Source organism: Mastigoproctus giganteus, chromosome 1 (assembly GCF_048544385.1).
Source record: "Mastigoproctus giganteus isolate SK-2022 chromosome 1, ASM4854438v1, whole genome shotgun sequence".
Lineage (NCBI taxonomy): Eukaryota > Metazoa > Arthropoda > Arachnida > Uropygi > Thelyphonidae > Mastigoproctus > Mastigoproctus giganteus.
This window is the reverse complement of record NC_143575.1, coordinates 272811932-272831822: the sequence shown is the minus strand read 5'-3', so window position 1 is coordinate 272831822 and position 19891 is coordinate 272811932. Positions and strand designations below refer to the sequence as shown.

General features: G+C 35.1%; 1 protein-coding gene across 1 annotated transcript in view; it reads right to left on the bottom strand.

The window, feature by feature from the left end:
- The window catches only part of LOC150091996 (uncharacterized), a 29280-nt gene extending 9662 nt beyond the window's left edge, over nt 1–19618 (bottom strand). The window contains exons 1-3 of the mRNA XM_090386439.1: nt 19216–19618; nt 5135–5302; nt 1233–1395 (exon numbers count right to left, since the gene is read on the bottom strand). Of these exons, the coding sequence (XP_090242565.1) occupies nt 1233–1395; nt 5135–5302; nt 19216–19492 (608 nt within the window). The 5' untranslated portion in view covers nt 19493–19618. The remainder of the gene's footprint in view (nt 1–1232; nt 1396–5134; nt 5303–19215) is intronic.
- Between the last annotated feature and the right edge of the window lie 273 nt (nt 19619–19891).

Below are 19891 nucleotides of genomic sequence, written 5' to 3'. Positions count from 1 at the left end.
TTTATACCTCGTGCTGCCGACAGAGGACAACCAAGATCTATGACTGCTGAAGTAGAGGAGGTGATTTTGAATATTGTGCATGCCACTCCTGGAATCAGCACACGCAGAATAGCAATGCAACTGGCTGTTCAACATTCGACTATTTGGAGAGTGTTGTGAGAACACCAACTGTATCCTTACCACTTGCAACGAGTACAGGCCTTGTCACCAGCAGATTACTCTGTGTGAGTAATGTTCTGCCAGTGGTTCTTGCAGCAGTGTGGTACAACTCCTCACTTTTCTGCCTTAGTGATATTCACAGATGAAGCACAGTTCACATGAGACGGAATCCAGAACTTTCACAATCAGCAGGTATGGGCTGAGGAAAACCGACATGCAATTCTTCCATCGCATCACCAACAGTGGTTCACCCACAACATCTGGGTGGGTGTTTTTGGTGATAAGTTATTTAGGCCCCATATACTTCCAAACAAAGTCACAGGGCAGGCATACAGAAACTTTCTGGAAAACAACATGCCTGATTTCTTGGACGACATGCCACTGATCATTCATCAACAAGCACACTTCATGCACGATGGTGCTCTCGCACATTTCAGCCACCTAGCCCGCAATTACCTGAATCGAAGGTTTCCTGGTCGGTGGATAGGTAGAGGTGGACCAACTGCCTGGCCTCCATGCTCACTGATTTAAACCCACTAGATTTTCTTCTTGTGGGGCCATTTAAAGTCATTGGTGTATTCGACTCCAGTAGCTGATGTGGAAACTCTCCGCAATTGAATTGTGGCAGGTTGTGAATACGAAACATGCCAAGAATTTGGCATCATCTTTGTGAGTCCATGAGACCTCGATGTGAGGCCTGTATTCAGGTAGAAGGTGGACATTTTGAACAATTACTATAAGGTGATGTGAACAGTTAAGTGTCATAGACAGACCTTCAAAACTCGGAAACCAAGCATTTCCGGAACTATGTTGATATAAAATATTTTTATTGTCTACATATGAGGAACTCATTCCTGAAGTTATGCCGTGTATTTTTGAGACACCCTGTATAATGACAATGGATGGACTCACTCACTCTCTCTCACACACACACAATCATTCTGCACAAGCCATGTAGTAAATCAGTTCCATTAGTTTACTGTTATCTCTTAAATTTACTATTATAGAGGTAAAATTTCTACTTGTCTGTAATGGAAATCTGGAACTTGGTCAATAAAAAATCAAAAACTTACTTTTTATATCCTAATTTATGTGCAAATTCAAGAGCTGCTCTACTTTTGATAGGTCCGAATGCATAAAACACAATATTTGTGTCATACTTTAATGGTTTGTTGCATTTGTACTTTTCCAGAAATTCATCATCCATCATCTGCAATGCTTCTTTCACTTGCCCTACTATATATGAAGGAAAAATGTTTGTTTGAAATAATAAATATAATGCACTTATAATAATATCCAAATAATAAAATTTGCATATATAATTCTTAGGTGCCCAAAAAGAATGAATAAGAACAAAAATGCTTGTGTCACTATGTGACACAAGCATTTTTGTTCTTATTCATTACACATTACACTATGTAACAAAAAAGTTATGTTTATATTGCTTCTTGTATGCATTTTGTGTGCTGAATCCAACAGTGTCATTGATTTTTCCCTGGTGTCGATATTTTGGTGGAAATTGAAGGTATTTATATGTATTACATAAGATGTACAGATATGTGGGGAGCCTAGTATTCATATACAGTAATAAGGTTTGGAAAGCCTATTAGTGATCAAGACAAGTGTAGGACACCTCATTTCTACATGTTGTCGATCTGCAACAACAACAAACTGTGGTTTGCAGATCAACATTAGAGAGAGAGAGAGAGAGAGAGAGAGATGATTTTGTGTTAGTTGTATGTGTATGCTTCTCATCAAATATGGAGAGAATGCACAAACTATTGTTGTGACTTCTGCTTTTATATGTGGATATAATAAAATAAATAATAAATCTGCAGTCATTGTTAATCTACTGCAGGATGGAGGTCTCATCAACAAGTCATGTTGAGGAAAATGGATCATAATCTGCCATACTGGTCCAGTGTGGATTGGCAGATCAACAGTCAGGGGCTTGAATCCTGGTCTACTCAAAGAGCATGCACTATTGCACTCCTGCCTCTGACCACTTCGCTACAGAGGCCTCATGTGGATATTAGAAAGCTTAAAAGGTCTATGGATAAAAAAGCTGTAGTATATCCCAACATACTATCTACTATTGTGTCGACACCACACAATTCCCACTCCACCTTCAAAAGAAAAGTCTTCAAAACTGATTGATTAATCTGGCGAACAGGATAACTAGGATTACCCATAAAAGCATGTTAAAGTAAAGCACTATATTTCCTTAATCAGCAAGAAGTGGATAATTTAGAGAGGACTTGGATCTAACTAAATCCAGTGCAGAGCTTCTGACATCACATTTAAGAGAGTGGAATATAATACTGGATCCCATCTGGGAGAATTCCACACATAGAAACAGACAAGTCACTTATGCAGGTTTCTGCATTGCAGAATCCCTGTTATTTGAATTGTGTTTATGAAGAAGTTGGTATTAGTCACAATCCAAAAGAGTGATCTTTTCATAGATAGTACAAGTAAAAGTTTGAAAGCTGTGTTGCTTCACAATGGGAATATATATATATATATATATATATACACACACACACTCACTGACTCCTTTTTGCCCGCTCACATTAAAGAAGACTATGGAAAAGTGAGGCATATATTACAGAAGATCAAATATAGCCTGTATAAATGGGATGTCCATTGGGGACATTCCATTTATACAGTCACATGTTCAGGATGATCACACTGTGATCATCCTGAACTGTGACCTTAAAACATTTTTAAGAAAATTGTTTTTGATTAGCCATGGAGAGTTCAACTTTTGAATTTTTTTTTTTTACTTGTAGCAAAGATTAATATTGTATTCTATATAGAAGTTAAACGATGTTAATAAACCTGATGTTGTATTATTTTATATTTACTTATCTTTAACAAAAACTAAGACCATATTTGCAATTAGCACATACACAAATTCACAGAGAAACACTAAGAAGTGCAAATATACAGAACTTTTTCAAAAATTTGTTACATAATATTAATCCCTAACTATTACATAATACCATCCCTAACTATTCTAAATATTTAGAATAAACATTTCTTCTCAGTACCAGCAGGTGTAAATCTGCTAGAACAATTGCAGAGAAGGGTAAGGAGTTTGGTGAAGAGAACAAAAGAGTGCTCTTACCAAGAGAGGCTTCAGTTCTGCAAATTGCAATTTCTGGAGGTCTGTTAAAATTACTGCAATTTTGCTAGGCAACTAAGCTGAGATCATATTGAGGTGTTTAAGGCCTTGAATAGATTGAAAAAGCTCAATATTGATGGCATTCTTCCTCTTTTGGAGTTTTCTTGGCAACAATCTTTTTTCCAAATTAAGTTGAATTTATGCCCCTACACAGGTGCAGAAGCTTGCCTTCAGCCAGTGGATGGTTGATTGTTGGAACAAAACTTCCAACTGTTGTATGGAGGTGGGTAGTTTGAATAAATTCAAGGAAGAACTAGACAAATTCTTGGAGGATATGGATGGGTGATGTGTGTGCATGCACACACACACACACACACACACACACACACACACACACACACACACACACACACACACACACACACACACACACACACACACACACACACACAGTTGCTTCATTTGCCACTATTAATACTATTTTGGGGAAGGAGGGGAATTAATACAACTGCTTAGCAAATACAAAGGTGTATTTTACATTATATAAACATGTTCTTTGGACCACATATACTATAAGGTCAAGTTACAGTTCTGCATTACAGCCTCCGCTGATGAGGAAAATACACAGAGTACACACATCTGAATTGCATCAGATAAGGCAGATTAGATACTATTGGCATGAACATGTCACGGATAAAACACAACTATTGACTTGGTAAGCAAAATGGAAATAGGAGCGGAAAGAAAAGTGTGTGTTCATTAAAAGGTGATGGCATTAATATGGGCTATCTCTGGAACTATATTATTATTATTATTATTAGCCATAGAGTGCGAGGAAGCCTGAGGCTTATTCTGCACCAACCAAAAAAAATTTCAAAATAACCTGAGAGAGAGCGAGAGAGAGAAGAATGATGATATCCGGCTCAGGACCCAGGGTGTGCCAAGCCCATACTCACCAAATGGGAGCATTTGTGTACCTCATGCTATTTCAAAAAAAAAAAAAAAAATCTGCCTTAGTGCTAATTTGGGGTTTCCTTGGCAACAATCTTTTTTCCCAATTAATTATCTTCCCATCACAGCAAAGATAAAACTGGATGATACATTCTATTGGAGATATAACTCAAGAGACGATGTCAAATATATATCTTTCATCTCCCCTCAATTTCATCAAGCCCATTACAGTGAAAAAAAAATCAAAAAACAATAAAGATAGTTTTATAGTAAGTTCACTACTCAGAAAAGCAGCAAAATTTTGGATTCTATTTTAACACTGATGAAGATGATAATATATTCTAGCATGAGACTTCCATCCCTTGTTGTGGAAGTTGATAGCCTAAATAAATTTAAGGCTCAGCTGGCCAGGTATTTCGAACGAACGGAGGAGTGAAACAGGAGTGTTTTTTTTTTTTTTTTTTTTTGTTTTTTTTGGCTGATGCTGCATAAGCTTGCTTTCTTGCATCATATGCCTCTACTAATGCTAATGATATACACAACTGCAGGGCGTCTCCGTAGCCAGGTGGGAAGGAGCAGCAGTGCGTACCACACGCTTCTTGATTAGACCGGGGTTTGAGCCCGTTACCACCAAATATGGAGGATGCGGAAAGGTCAAGGAATGACCACCGCATATTCCGGAGCAATATGGCCTTAGTTGCTAATGCTCCTAAAAACCAAACAACAACAACAACAACACAACTGCAGACAGTCAAAATGAAAAAAAATAATAATAAAATAAATAAATATCAAAGTTATCATTAACAATTACACTGATATCTATGAGTATTTTCCATCATTTTTACTATATTTCCTTGACATGGACCCATATTTATTTTTCACAGTAATTCTACTTACATGGAATGTTTACAGATCCACGAATGCTGCCATGTTCTTGCACCTCCTTTGGTTCCCGAACATCAATAAGTTGTATGTCTCCACCCCGTAATAAGGCCTGAAGGTCTTCATATGCCAAATCTTCCCATGAATTATCAGTACCAACACATCTTATAAGTTGTCTAAATGCTGTAATAAACAAAATTGCAGCACAATATAATAATAATAACCACATATTATAACAAAGATAAAAAATTTTCAGCGGCTAATTTCACTAGTACAATTTTTCTATTAGCAAAATTTAATGACTGTAAAATAATGATACTGAGGGACACTGGGTGATCAAGAGAGGACAGCTGCCCATGATAGAATCTGCAAAGTACTTCTTAATAATATTTTACAATAACAATATTGTACTGTGAAAAAAATTAATATTTTATGGAAGCAAAATATTAATAACTAGTTCCAAGTCCATGTTTCAAAAATATGAAGATTGGGTAGTTGGTTGGTTAGTTGACAGTATTGAAAGAGGTTAGTTGAGAGTATTGAAAGAGGTTAGTTGAGAGTATTGAAAGCTCTCAGTTAGTTGAGAGCACTGAAAGCTTACATTTTAAACTTCACCCCTTTTCAGAAGAAACCACTTAGCTCATGATTCTAAGACATGACATTACTTTAATATCACCAAGGATAAATCGCAACATCGAACAGATTTCTCAGTTCCTGAGAAATCTGCTCACTGTTACCAAGCTCAAGTTTGGTAACAGTAACAATTTTAAAATTGCTTTGTATAATATACATTTCTGAGTATATGAAGTCTATTCAAAAGTAGCCAGGCTGCTGTGATATAGCGAAAATAAGTATCTATAAACATTTTTTCTACTCTTGGAAATACTTCTGGAAAGTTAATGTTGAAATTGCCAAAAACTTATCATCAAACTGACATCCTTTCAGGAGGTTTTTTCAGTCTAGGAAACCAAAAAAGGAGCTGTCTAGTGAATGAAGGCTGCCTGATTTGAGAAATTCTATGTATGGAAAAAAAAAAAAAAAAAACTGCTCTGTATTATTGTACTGAAACAACCTGTCTTTGGAGTTCATATTTCCTTCAAACCACATCATCAAGGCATCTCAGAGCCTTGACATAGAATTCTTTAGTAACTTTTTATCCTTCTGCAAAATAAATTCCAGCAATGTGACCTTCATTTTGCTGTGCACTTGCCACATTTTTCTGGGTCTAGGTGCAAAAATTTGTGCCCAGTCTACTGCAGAGTCCCCACCTGTTATTTTCAGATCACTTGTGTTTTTTTTTTTTTTTTTTTTAAAGCAAAGTTTAGCATGCATACACACACACAAACACGTTGTTCAATGCACTCTGACATTATCTGTTTGTGAAATTAATTTAACTCATAGGAGTTGAAGTTTTATACAAAAGAAAAAAAATCAATCTGTGGTCTTTTGAAATGGCTGATCTCTCATGTTGTGAGGTTATCGCAACTAGTTGCCTCACATTGTGCTTTAAATTGCAACTAGCTACCTCACATCGTGCTATAAATTGCAACTAGTTATCCGACATTGTGCCTGGTGAAATCAGCAAAAGGATGTCCTTATGAGGAAAGACTTTGAATATGTGGGTTGCACAGCTTGGAAACTAGGCACCTTAGAGATGACTTTGAATGAGGTGTTTAAGGCTCTGAGAGACGATAGTAAAATGAATGAAGATGAAATTTTCACAGTTATAAATGATTCTAAAACTAGGGACCATAAATTCAAGTTACGGGGAGAGATGTTTAGATGGAATTGCAGGAAGTTTTATTTTAGCCAGCAAGTTATAAATTACTGGAATAAGTTACCTACATGGGTGGTAGAAGCTGACAGTTTGGGGAAATTCAAAGGTCCTCTGGACCTAATAAACCTAATAAAAAGAAATGCATAGGTTGTCTATTTCCTTTTCTCTTATTATCATTTATTAATTATTTATTTTATTATTTTTTTTAATTTATTTATTATTATATACTTTTTGGCTGGTGCAGTATAAGCCATAGGCTTCCTTGCACCATATGGCCATTACTAATACTAAACTGTGACTAAAGAATACTTTTCCAAATAGCATTATACTTCTCCAAAGAGATGTGTGATGCTATTTATATGGAATGCAATTCAATAAACAGTATTATAATACTGTATAATTTTAAGAAAATTATACAGTATTATAATTTTCTGAAAAAATAAAAAAAAATACTGTGTATTTGTAGTGTAACCCTGAAACAAGTTATTTGTGATTGCTTAGCAACATGAGGGAGAAAAATTAACACAAGCCTTATGAATTTAACTATATATAAAATCTGCCTCCTCACAACAACTTTGAAGAACACAACCTGTGTTAGTAACCAATGATTATATGTCCTATGTTAATGATTATATGTCCCTACCAATTCTTCCTGAGGAGAAAGAAACTAGGACATGCTGCTGTATAGACACTCTCATTCAAGGAAAACATTGAAATAATATTAAAGATTACTTATCGTGTAGCTGGTTATTTTTTATACTCAAATAAGCCATTATCAGCAAGCATGGTGGTTTTAGGAACCATAACTGTTGCATAAAATGATCCCCCATGCCTAACCGAGAAGTACATGAATATCATTTCAGTCCTGGTCAATATGGATTTCTATTTTTATATATATATATTTTTTTTATTTTTTTATTATTTATATACATAAAACTATAAAGATTAAATGAAAAGGAGTATGAAAAAAAATAAAAATTTATGAACAAAGGCCACTGATAGACAGAAAGCACCCAATGACTATAATAGTATACGTAAATAAGTAAATGCTGCAGAGAAAAGAAAATTAGAAAAAAGAAATTAATAGTGCAGTGAAAAGAGAAGAAAGGTAACAAAAAAAATTAAACACCATATAGAAATAAATATATACTTATATAAAAAATTACATTGTCATATTTTATATACATAAATATATGCTGGTTAGGTTAAATTTACTTGTAACTTACACTGGTGGGAGGATAATTAATTATCAAGCACCCAAAAGTCTGATTAAAAAGATGCCTAAGTCAGGTTTTCGAGGTTTAACTGTTAAAAGTAAGTGGTGTATTTATTTCTTTCCCAACTTTAACTCAGAATCATTAGCATTAGCATTAGTTAGCATTAGCAGAGGCATATGATGCAAGAAAGCAAGCTTATTCAGCATCAGCCAAAAAAAACAAAAAAAAAAAAAAAACCCACTCCCATTTCACCCCTCCGTTCGTTCGAAATACCTGTCCAGTTGAGCTTTAAATTTGTTTAGGCTATCAACTTCAACAACCAGTGATGGAAGTCGGTTCCACCAACCAACCACCCGCTGGCCAAAGGCAAATTTCCGCACATCTATCCGACATCCGTCCTTCCTCAATTTGAATTTATGCCCTCTGAGGTGATTATTCTGAGAAAGATGAAGAATCCCATTGGCATTGAGCATGCTCAAACCATTCAAAGCCTTATACACCTCTATCAGATCACCTCGCCGGTGCCTAGTCTCCAGACTCTGTAATTTGCAAAACTTAAGCCTTTCTTCGTAAGAGCAACCCTTTGTTCCATTTACTAATCTTGTTGCCCTTCTCTGTACCCGTTCCAGCAGCTCTACATCCTTCTTGAAATGAGGCCTCCAGACCTGTATACAGTACTCAAGATGTGGCCTTACCATTGCCTTATACAAGGGAATAATCACCTCCTTATCCCTGCTAGAAAAATTCCTGTATATCATTGACAAGACACCATGAGCTACTCTTGCAGCTCGTCTGCACTGCTCAGAGAACTTCATATCTGCCTGCACAATTACCCCCAGGTCCTTTTCATTCTCCACCACTGTCAGTGTAGTACCGCAGAGTTGATACGTTGCTCTGGGGTTACTGTTTCCCATATGCAGCACTTTACATTTGTCGATGTTAAACCTCATTTGCCACCTCTCAGCCCATCTGTTCAACCTGTCCAGATCCTGTTGCAGCAGCATAGCGTCAGTAGTGTCCTTAACAACCCTGCCAACCTTTGTATCATCTGCAAACTTGGACATTAAACTTGATATCCCATCATCAATATCATTCATAAACACCGAAAACAACAACGGACCCAACACTGAACCTTGAGGAACTCCACTAATAACATTAGTCCACGTTGAGCAGTGTCCATTGATTACCACTCTCTGTCTTCTGCCACTCAACCATCCCCTTATCCATAGCAGCAATTTGCCTCCAATGCCACACTGCTCCAATTTGTGCAGCAGTCTTCCATGTGCAACAGTATCAAAAGCCTTTCTAAGATCCAAATATATAATATCAAAGTTATTCCCTGCATCCAGTTCTTTTGTGACTACATCATAGTATCCAATCAAATTGGTCAGGCAAGACCTGCCCTTAACAAAACCATGCTGCATCTGAGCTATAACTGAATTCTTGTCTAGATGATCCTGCAGTGCTTCTTTAACCAGTGCCTCCATTAATTTACCTGGAACAGAAGTTAAACTAACAGGTCTATAATTACTTGTGTCAGCCTTTGAACCTCCTTTGTGAATTGGGGTCACATTTGCACGTCTCCAGTCCATAGGTACCTCCCCTGAGTCCAAGGAAGCTCTCATAATTATGGCTAAGGGTTTGCTTACTTCCTTTGCTGCCTCCTTTAATATAACTGGATAGATCCCATCCACCCCAGGTGCCTTTTTTATGTTTATCCTCAACAATCTCTCCTCCACTTTCCTCTCAGTTATTACAAAATCATCCAGCTCACTGCCAATGTTTACTTTACCTACATCATTCTCCTTCCTGAATAACTCCTCATGCGTGAATGTAGATGCAAAATACTCGTTTAGATTGTTAGCCACCTGAGCAGGATCCTCAACTGTTGAACCATCAATATCCAGTGGACCAATCTGATTCATCCCTTTCCTTTTCGAGTTCAAGTATGTAAAGAACTCTTTTCTGTTTTTCTTTGCATCCTTTGCCAAGGATTTTTCATAGTCTGCCTTTGCCTGCCTAATCTCCTTTGTGACTTGGTTACAGACCAACTTATATCTATCATAGGCTTCCATGTCACCCATTAATTTGTATGTATCCCATGCATTTTTCTTCTCTGCCACATGTCTCATTAGTTCATCTGACAACCATTTAGGCCTAAACCTTGAACAATATTTCTTAGTTGGTATGTAAAGCCTGGTAGCCTCCAAGATTAGTTCCTTGAATGCTTCCCATTTTGAGTTTGCTGTTGGTAACATCATCAGTTGGTCCCACTGTATAGAATTTAAATACTGTCTCAGACCATCATAGTCGCCTTTACGAAAACAAAAACCCTTCCCTTTACCTCTGATGGTAGTTACCTCCTTGAGTAAATCCCACTTCAACACACTGTGATCACTGCCACCTAGTGGTTCATTTATCTGCAGGTTCTTAATGCATGAAGAATCACTACTGATAATCAGATCAAGAGTATTGCTCCCTCTTGTTGCCTCACGAACATGCTGATGTAGAAAACAATCATCCAATAAATCCACAAAAGCCTTGCTAGTGTGCGAGTGACCAACCCACAAATTCCAGTCAATATCTGGGAAATTAAAGTCCCCCATTATAAGACTCTCTGATTTACTGGCCCACTCTATTTCCCTGTACAATATCTTATTATACTCATCAGAGTCATTAGGCCTATAGCACACTCCTACTCTCAATTTTGATTTCCCTATGCTTATGTCACACCAAACTGACTCGACGCTGCCCTGTCCATCGATGTCGACTGGCTTCACTTCCTTGGACTTTATGTGTTTCTTAATTAATAGCATGACCCCTCCTCCCCTCCTGTCCTGTCTATCCTTTCTATACACATTGTATTCCCCAAATTCCAGTTCCGCATTACTTATATCTGTGTGACACCACGTCTCTGATATCCCAACAATATCTGCCTTTGATGTTTTGAGCAATACCTCAAATTCATCAAATTTATTTAGTCAAGAAATAAGCTATTCCAACACTATCTACCATGATAAATATTTTGGTGAATGAGCATCTGCTTACAAACCTTTCACCAGGTTCATGTTCATGTGCACTGCCTGCAATAATTTATTTCTTGATGAATATCATCTTCGAAGGAAATGCCTCATTAAAGACATGATTAAAGTGAAATCATTAGTTTTATTTATGGTGGGCATGAGGGCTGCAAATTCCTTTATCATTTTAGAGGGTTGCAGCACTGCAAACTTCGAGAACCCCTGCCCTAAGTGATTAAACAACTATTCAGTTAAAAAAAAATAATAATAAAATAAAAAGTAACCTAACTATAACTTATGCAGAAATAAAACAAAAGTGAATGAAAAAGGAAACCTTACATAAAAGTTGCCTCTTTCTTATGTTTAAGTCAAGGATAAGCATATAATAATGTTATTACATGTAACAACCTTCTACTACATTACATGCTCAATAATGTTGTGTTAAACAACATATATAAATGTTGTTTAACACAACATTAATATAAAAATCAAAAAAATAAAATTCTGCTGACTTTTTGAAACCATCCAAAACTTACATAAACTGCACAAAAGCAAAATTAATAAATTATTTTCATAGAGTTTCACTGTATAGTTCCAACGATTAATTCATGACTTAGACACAGACCAGTAGGGCCTTTACAATTCAATTAATAAATACACTTAAAAGGCCAGTTAACAAGTAAAAAAAAAAAAAAAAAAAGTAAATTTAAGATTTCAAAGATGCAGAATCAGTTAAATAAAGTCATTCTCCTAAATCACTGCTGTACAACTTGCGATCCACAGAGACCACATGCGGCCCTTCAGTTAGGTTTGAATCAGTTAGTTCCTTTACACAAAATATATGATAAATACTTTCCTCCTCAAAAGGCATGATTCTTGTCAAAAACACTTTACAAAAGAGCTTATGAAATAGTGTCATTTTTCAATTGATTTTGCATAACATTTGATAAATAAACTTTTTGTCAAAAACAAATTCATTAAATTTTTATAATTTGTTATATAACATAATAATATATTAAATTTAAATAAATGGTTTTGAACTTATATTCTTATTCTGTAAATTCTTATTCACATACTTGTTTCTCACAGATTTAATCATTCAGGGGAGATATGTGTATCAAAAAAAAATATATTTTTTATAATGTTACCCAAGAGTAGGTACCAAAGGTATACAATTCTAGTTGGTACTACTACGTACCTCCATCCCTTCACTGGTTACAAAATTAGGCAGCCTTGCCCTAAATGAATTTGGATTGCCATACTTTATAAAAGTCACTATTCTATCAGCAATTTCAGATATAAATTTGATTCTAGTGCTGACATTTCAACATAGTAAGGCTTCTTAGAATCACAATGCTACTTGAGTCTAAGAGAGAAATTACATAGTTACTTTTTTAGCAATAGAAAAATTGTAATCAATTCAGTATTTTTTTTTTTTTTTTTTTGACAGATGCAGTTTTCTTCCTTGCATCATTTGACTTGATTAATGCTAATAGTAACTCACAGTTCCATCCAAGAAAAGTTTTTTTCCTTAGTTCTCTATTAAAAATTTTAAAAAATAATAGTCACAAAAACTTATATGTGAGTTTTTGTTCATCTGCCAGTGGATTAAAGATCACCTAAGATCTAAGTAAAATGAAATAAACCCACCATGGTAATCAGAGTTCAGGGCATTATAAAAAAAATCAACGAAACTTGGCAATGAGTGAAAATTAAAATAAAAAGCACAAGCTGTAAGCAATTTTACACCTCTTCAAAATAACAATAAATTGCTAAGACATGATACAATTATGATATAAACTGCTATTAACCAAAATCAACATTAAAAAAACAGAACTAAGGGATAGTAGGATTGGGATACTATTAAACTATGATAATAATTATTATAGCAGCATTTGTGCACATTCATAACACTAATGGCTGCTCTCAATTATTATTAGGTGCCTCCGTAGCCAGGTGGGAAGGAGCAGCAATGCGTAGCACACGCTTCTTGATCAGACCGGGGTTCGAGCCTGTCACCAGCAAATACGGAGGATGCGGAAAGGTCAGGGAATGACCACCGCATATCCCTGAGCAATATGGCCTTAGTTGCTAATGCTCCTAAACATCAAATAACAACAGCTCTCAATTATTATGCTTACTATAAAATCCGTTAAATTCTAACTATTCCAACAGCAAAAAAAAATCATCAGCATGGATAATATAGAGGGAAATCCAAGAAAAGTGAGTACAATAGGGCTCCCAGATAGAAATTATGATAAAAAAGATGGATAACAACTTAAAAGTCAAAATTTCAATGGCATAATCTAATTCTTCTAATTTCTTTACTATATTACTATTCTGCATATATAAGGAGTTTCATAACATGTGGATCATATACTTTCAGGATCGATCCACAACCCCAAAAAAAAAGTTTATACAAGCATGTGTTCAATTCTGAATGGTTACACGGCTGTTTAAATTTAAAAAAAAAAAAAAAAAAAAAAAATGACAATGGAGTTTTCAAAGGGAAAAAAAATTAAATAATAGGTAACCACATACCTATCAAAATGCTATTCGTAGGAAGTACATATTTGCTGCTTCTTTTTTTTTTTGCTTTTCATTATTTTTTACCATTGAAAATTCATATCAAATGTTTTAAATTTAAAACTCCGTAACCATTCAGAATCAGATACATATTTATATGTACTCTTTTCATTGTTTTCTTGTGGGCAATGGTCCTGAATCGATTCTGAAAGTATGCCCACATATTATGAAACACCCTATATAAATAAAGGAATAAGTTAATTTGATTTAGTTTCACAGTTTTCTTCCACTGGAAGAAAGGAGAATGGCAGAGAGAAAAGGAATGGGGGGGAGAAAGGACTCTTTTATGCAAAAACAGTGGATTGTTAACTAATTAGTCATTAAATAAATCCCGGGGGCTCACATCTGGTGAGTATGGGCTTGGCAAACTCAGGGTCCTGAGTTGGATATCATCATTCTTCTCTTTCCTGGTGATGCCTTTCACTGTGTGTGTGTGTGTGATGACACACACACACACACACAGGGGGGGTAACTCCAGGAATTTTTTTTTTTTTTTTTTGGCTGGTGCAGCATAAGCCTCAGGATTCCTTGTACCATATGTCTAATAATAATAATAATAAATAAGTAACATGGTCAAAGTCTTCATTAAAAAACAAAACAAAACTCAAATTTCACAAAGGCAAAAATTATTTCTATTCTAAATGTGCCAAATAATGCAGTCGACTAGACCTCATTATGAAAACTGTAAAAATAAAAAAATCAGACTACCAAATATAATACAAACAAATATAAAAATGTTGGTAAAAATGACTAATCACTTTCTGCAATGGCATTAATGCAATCTAACACTGATCTCAACGTCATGGTTGTGCTTTTGGCTGTTTTGTCAGTTGTACACTAATATACAATAAAAGGTTTGAATCAGGGATGTCACAAGGGCACCTCTACAATATGTACTGAAAAAAAAAAACACTACACCAAATGTATTTTAACGTATAAAATTTAGCCTATCTTCTTAACACCATATGTATAACTACTATAAACTTGCAAGAGTAGTGGGAATTAATAACATGAAGCACACATACAACGTAGACCAAAGACTAGTAATGTTTAACATTCCTGGTTTAACTGGAATTTTGTGAATTTCAAGTAACATAATATGAGAGGAAATGATCGCACTGCATTTATTTTTCTAACTCTAACAGAAAACGATGTTCTCCCTCCTGTAACAGTGACAGGGCTTGAGCTGACGGCTCTTTAGAAACGACTACGTTATCAGTAGTCGGTAATGCAGGTCTACACTGCCTACCAATAGGGGTTTTTATTTTAATGTAACGAAAATTACGTTTACAATTGAAAGTTTTTTTTTTTTTTTCTTCTTCTTCTGAACACATCCTGGCTGCTCGTTTAGACCAGATACATTTGTCACTAAGCGCAAGGTTGCTAACTGAGACTACCCGTTGTCTGATAACGTTGAACGAAATAGTTCCGATACCGTTCAGAACAGTGTCCTCGACTTTTTAATGAATAACAGATTCGTTTAGTGGGTAATGTTATTCAATTAAAATGATACTGTTACTTTAAGTCGACTTATTAAAACTTATATAAAAAACTTGTATAAAACTTATTTATACAAGTAGTCTCTTCTAAAGATCGATAACCCCAAGCTCTGTCACAGGATCGGCAAAATCAGCAGCAAGACAAAAAATAATAATAATAAATGAACACAGTGCGCGTGTTTTCTCTCTAAACTATTTAGATACCTGCATTGAAGTATCCTTTTATATTTGATTCACATGTGTTGTATTTTTTAAACGTATTTTGTAAGTTCAATTTTTAGTTATTTCTTAAAAAGTAGAGGGCAATGGCCATTAGGATTCTAACCTCTCTTTTGGTCAAATTGAATTCTTAATGAGGATTATGTGATTATGACTGCTGGGGTTTCTTGTATAATAAAATAACTTAGGCATTTGATGTTTGGCAGTGCCCCATTTTCAGAAGATTATCGAAATTGGACAGAGAATTTTTCTTTCTTTTTAAAATGCATTAATTATTTTATATATATATATATATATATATATATATATATATATATATATAACCCAGGGGCTCATATCTGGTGAGTGTGGCTTGGCACACCCAGGGTCCTGAGCTGGATATCATCATTCTTCTCTTTCTTGGTGATTCCTTTCTACTTCTCTCTCTCTCTCTCTCTCTCTCTCTCTCTCTCTCTCTCTCTCTCAGGGTAACTCAGGAATTTTTTTTTTTTGGCTGGTGCAGCATAAGCTGCAGGCTTCCTTGCACCATATGGCTAATAATAATAATATATATTTTTTTTCCTATTTGCTTGAATGGCAAGACAAAATCAGTGTCATAGATGGCTCATACTCCAGGCCATGCATCACAAGACTTTTTATTCCAGGTAATATGGGCTTGGCAAACCCAGGGTCCTGAGCTGGATATTATCATTCTTCTCTTTCTTGGTGATTCCCTTCTCTCTCTCTCTCTCTCTCTCTCTCTCAGGGTAGTGTGGGAATCTTTTGGCCAGTTCAGCATAAGCCTCAGGCTTCCTTGCACCATATGGCTAATAAAATAATAATAATAATGGTCAAAGATACGCAATGAATGGCAAGGTATGAACTGCAGACCAAGCGTATGCACTGTTATAAACAGTGGTGGATCCAGGAAAAGTTGAGGGGATGGGGGAAGAGACAACAAAAATCTATAAACAAATAATTATTATATCATAAGCAATCAGCAGAATCCCCCCCCCCCACATCTTCCTGAAGAGAAAATGCTAAAAGAAATGTTGCAATGTACCATAAACCAAAATAAAAAATTAATTAGAAAGTCAGATATTTGTTCAGAGATTGAAAATTATTATGAATATAACAGCTTCACTATTCCTTTTAGAAAAATATATACCCACTGGTTATAAACACAGTGTTTTCATACTCATGAAATAAATATAAGAATTTTGCTCAGCATTATAATTTATTTTAATGTTATATTTCATTCTGTTCACTAAATATCTTTATATATATATGTGGGGGGGGAGAACTAGTCTGTAAAAATCACTATCCTTTTCATGTATGCTGTTTCTGGATTCTGCCTCTGTCTGTCTACCATTAAATTTTAAAAAGGTTGCAACTAAACTTTCACATGGCAGGCTGTCACTCATCACATTTGGTTGAACAAATTAAGCAGTCTAAACATCTTTATCATTTCCACATGAAGCAAGAGTTTTAAAAAGGTCATTGTACATAAAAATAAATACCTATTTTGAGGTTTTCTATTTTTAGATGCTCTGGACACACACTTTACATTTTTGCTATCAGTACAAACAATAACCTTCAGTATCCAAGCAAATAGTATTATAAGCTAATAAAGATGAAAATAAGCCAATCAAAACAAAGTCTAATAATGGAAAGTCAGATTTTCAAATTTGTGCATTTAACCTCCCCCCCCCTCCAGTCCCACTCCAAGTAAATTGACATCCACATTAAAAAAAAAAAAACCATTGAAACCAAAAAATCATTAAATATCCCCTTCTTCCCTCCCAAGATAAAAAAAGAAAAGTATAAAAAGATAAGACCACAAGATTATTATTCAGATATAAGAATTCTTGCACATATTTTTTCCCTATTTGATAGGGATTTCTTGAATTTTTAATTGAAATATTATGGGGAAACAGTTTTCTGGAAAGGTACTGTATGTCACTCAGCAAACAAAGAATACAAAAGAATAAAAAAAAAAAAATTGAGATTATGTTCTCAAAAATAAATACGTCCACTTTTCAATATATAATTATATGTTCACTGCAGTCATTATGACCCTTCTTTTTTTGGCTCTTTGGCATTATAAAAACACTTTTACCAAAATGTTATGCGCAATATTTTTTTCCCTACTAAAAATCTGAGAACTCTCCATTTTCAAATGAAAAAGAGCAAAATTATCCCCCCTCAACTTTGACAGAAGTAGTGGCAGGTTAAATTTAATACTCTTAAATTTGAATCTACATGGGTAGTTATCAAGCAGGTGTCTTAGAAGAACCTAAAAGTAGATAGTAAATTTACAAATTCTGAATATAACTTATGGCCAAGGACAGACTGGTTGCAGTCAGCCTCAACAGCTCCCAACAATTTTGCCCCCCCCCCGCTTTTTTTTGCAACAGTAATGCTAAAACTGCTATTTGTCCTAATGGCAATTGCCTCCTAGCTGTGCAAGCCAGTTTGTTCCTGCTTGTTGCCTTCCCAACCACAGGAGTACCTTAGCTGACCCTCCCAGAAGTCACACCCATAGCACTCATAAAATTCTCTCTGTCTCTTACTTTGGTGGGGGGTACCATATCTGAAAAAATTTACACAGCAGCAGAAAGATAGTTGATAGAAAGGAAAAAAATTCCATTTCCAAATGGAAATGCTTTATTCGAAAATTGTATTCTTAGTACTTGTCTTTAATCAGTACACATTATTTAATTTAACTGCTCAAATAACAGTGTAAATGTCCATAAGTGTTCATAAAAAGTTATGGACATCCCATATCACTTTATCCTTCACTGCATATAAAAATGCCTTCTAGAATACCCTCATCTTACCCGGTTTATCTATACGAAACGCATGATTTTATAAACAGTTTTAAAAATTCTAAATATTGCTGCAATTTCTTTTAAAAATGCTTTTCATTAGCTGTCTAAGCGACTTAACCAAAAATATAAAAACCGGATGCATAACTATCCAATTTCCAATATAAATAAAAGATTCCATTGGCCAAAACAAATTTTTTTTATAATTATTCTATTTTTCATATTGTTGTTGTTGTTTTTGAGGAAGCTGCTTAATTTCCATGTAAATACACCTTCCGACCACAACCAGTGAAACGAGAAAAACATTCAGAGCATCCGCATGTTAAAACAAAATTCGAAGAAAACAAAATTCAAAACTTGCACAACGTGGAGCAACATCCCCTAGAACCGGATTACATCCCAAAACAAGAAAAAAACTGCAGTTCAGAATCAACTTTTAAATTAAAGGTTAACAGGTGGGAGGTTACAAAAATTCGTTAATCTCTTAATATAAGATTGTACCCTTAATCCCTTTCGCCTCAACTCCAAAGTTATCATTGAAAAATAAGTTTAAAGGAATGGATAAATGCAATTTTCCCGGATGGGAAGAGGAAATAAAATAAACAAACGAAAAATAGTCGATTTAAATTATTCTTAGTAGAAATAATACACGCCACTCCTAACGTGTTCTAAACTAGAAGAGGATTATTCCAAAAAAAAAAAAAAATTGTTTATTATTTACAAAATCAGAATATTTTATTTATTACTATACATTTTTTTTTTAATGAAGGTAAAATTAGACCGTAGATTCTCTTTGCATTTGCAAATTGGTATATATCTGAAGTCATAATTCAGTACATTTGCAATAAACTAACGACCAGGAATAAATCTGGAGATCGTCGGAGATTCAAACCCACAAACAAACATGTTTGAAAATTTTAATACAGTTGGAGGATTTAAAAAAAAAAAAAAAAAAAGGGATGTTATCATACCTGGTGGCTGAATGTTCTCGTTTTCTATCAGATGATTTCCGCAAAGCAAACTTGTATACTGAAAACAAGTAGTTTGGCAAGACACCCTCCTAGACGATAATCCCCGCGTGGACATTAACCCTAAAACAAGATTAGGATGGTGACGCACATTTATAGCTCCGGTGCAGAGGTACCTGTCGAAGTTCAAAACATGCCTGCAAGACGAAAGGCCTTTAGAAACAATTCTAACATAACACTTGTCCCACAAACTCTTAAAATGTCTTGCTTCAAGAGCCATGGCAACCAACAAAAATTTGGACTTACTGACTACGGGAATGTGAACGTGTGTGGGTATATGATACGGCGGTCGAATGAAGACAGCCTTGCCCTTAGCACGATCGCGAGCGAAAAAGCCGATAAAGCGGAACACCGCCTTTTCATACAAACAACCGAACAGATTGTGCAATGTTTCGTAGCCGTAGTAAACTCGCGGTTGGGAATGAATATATATACACGCATACACATAAAGAAATCAGCTCTTCTGGAATCCAAAGTGGACCATCTCTTCTTAACGTTATAACGAGAATGTTCAAGTTATGTTTGTAAGATTTTTTTTAATAATAGTGTATTATGGGGTTATAATATATATTACCCATAATAATAGTATTTTTAACCCCATGATAATATTGTTATTATG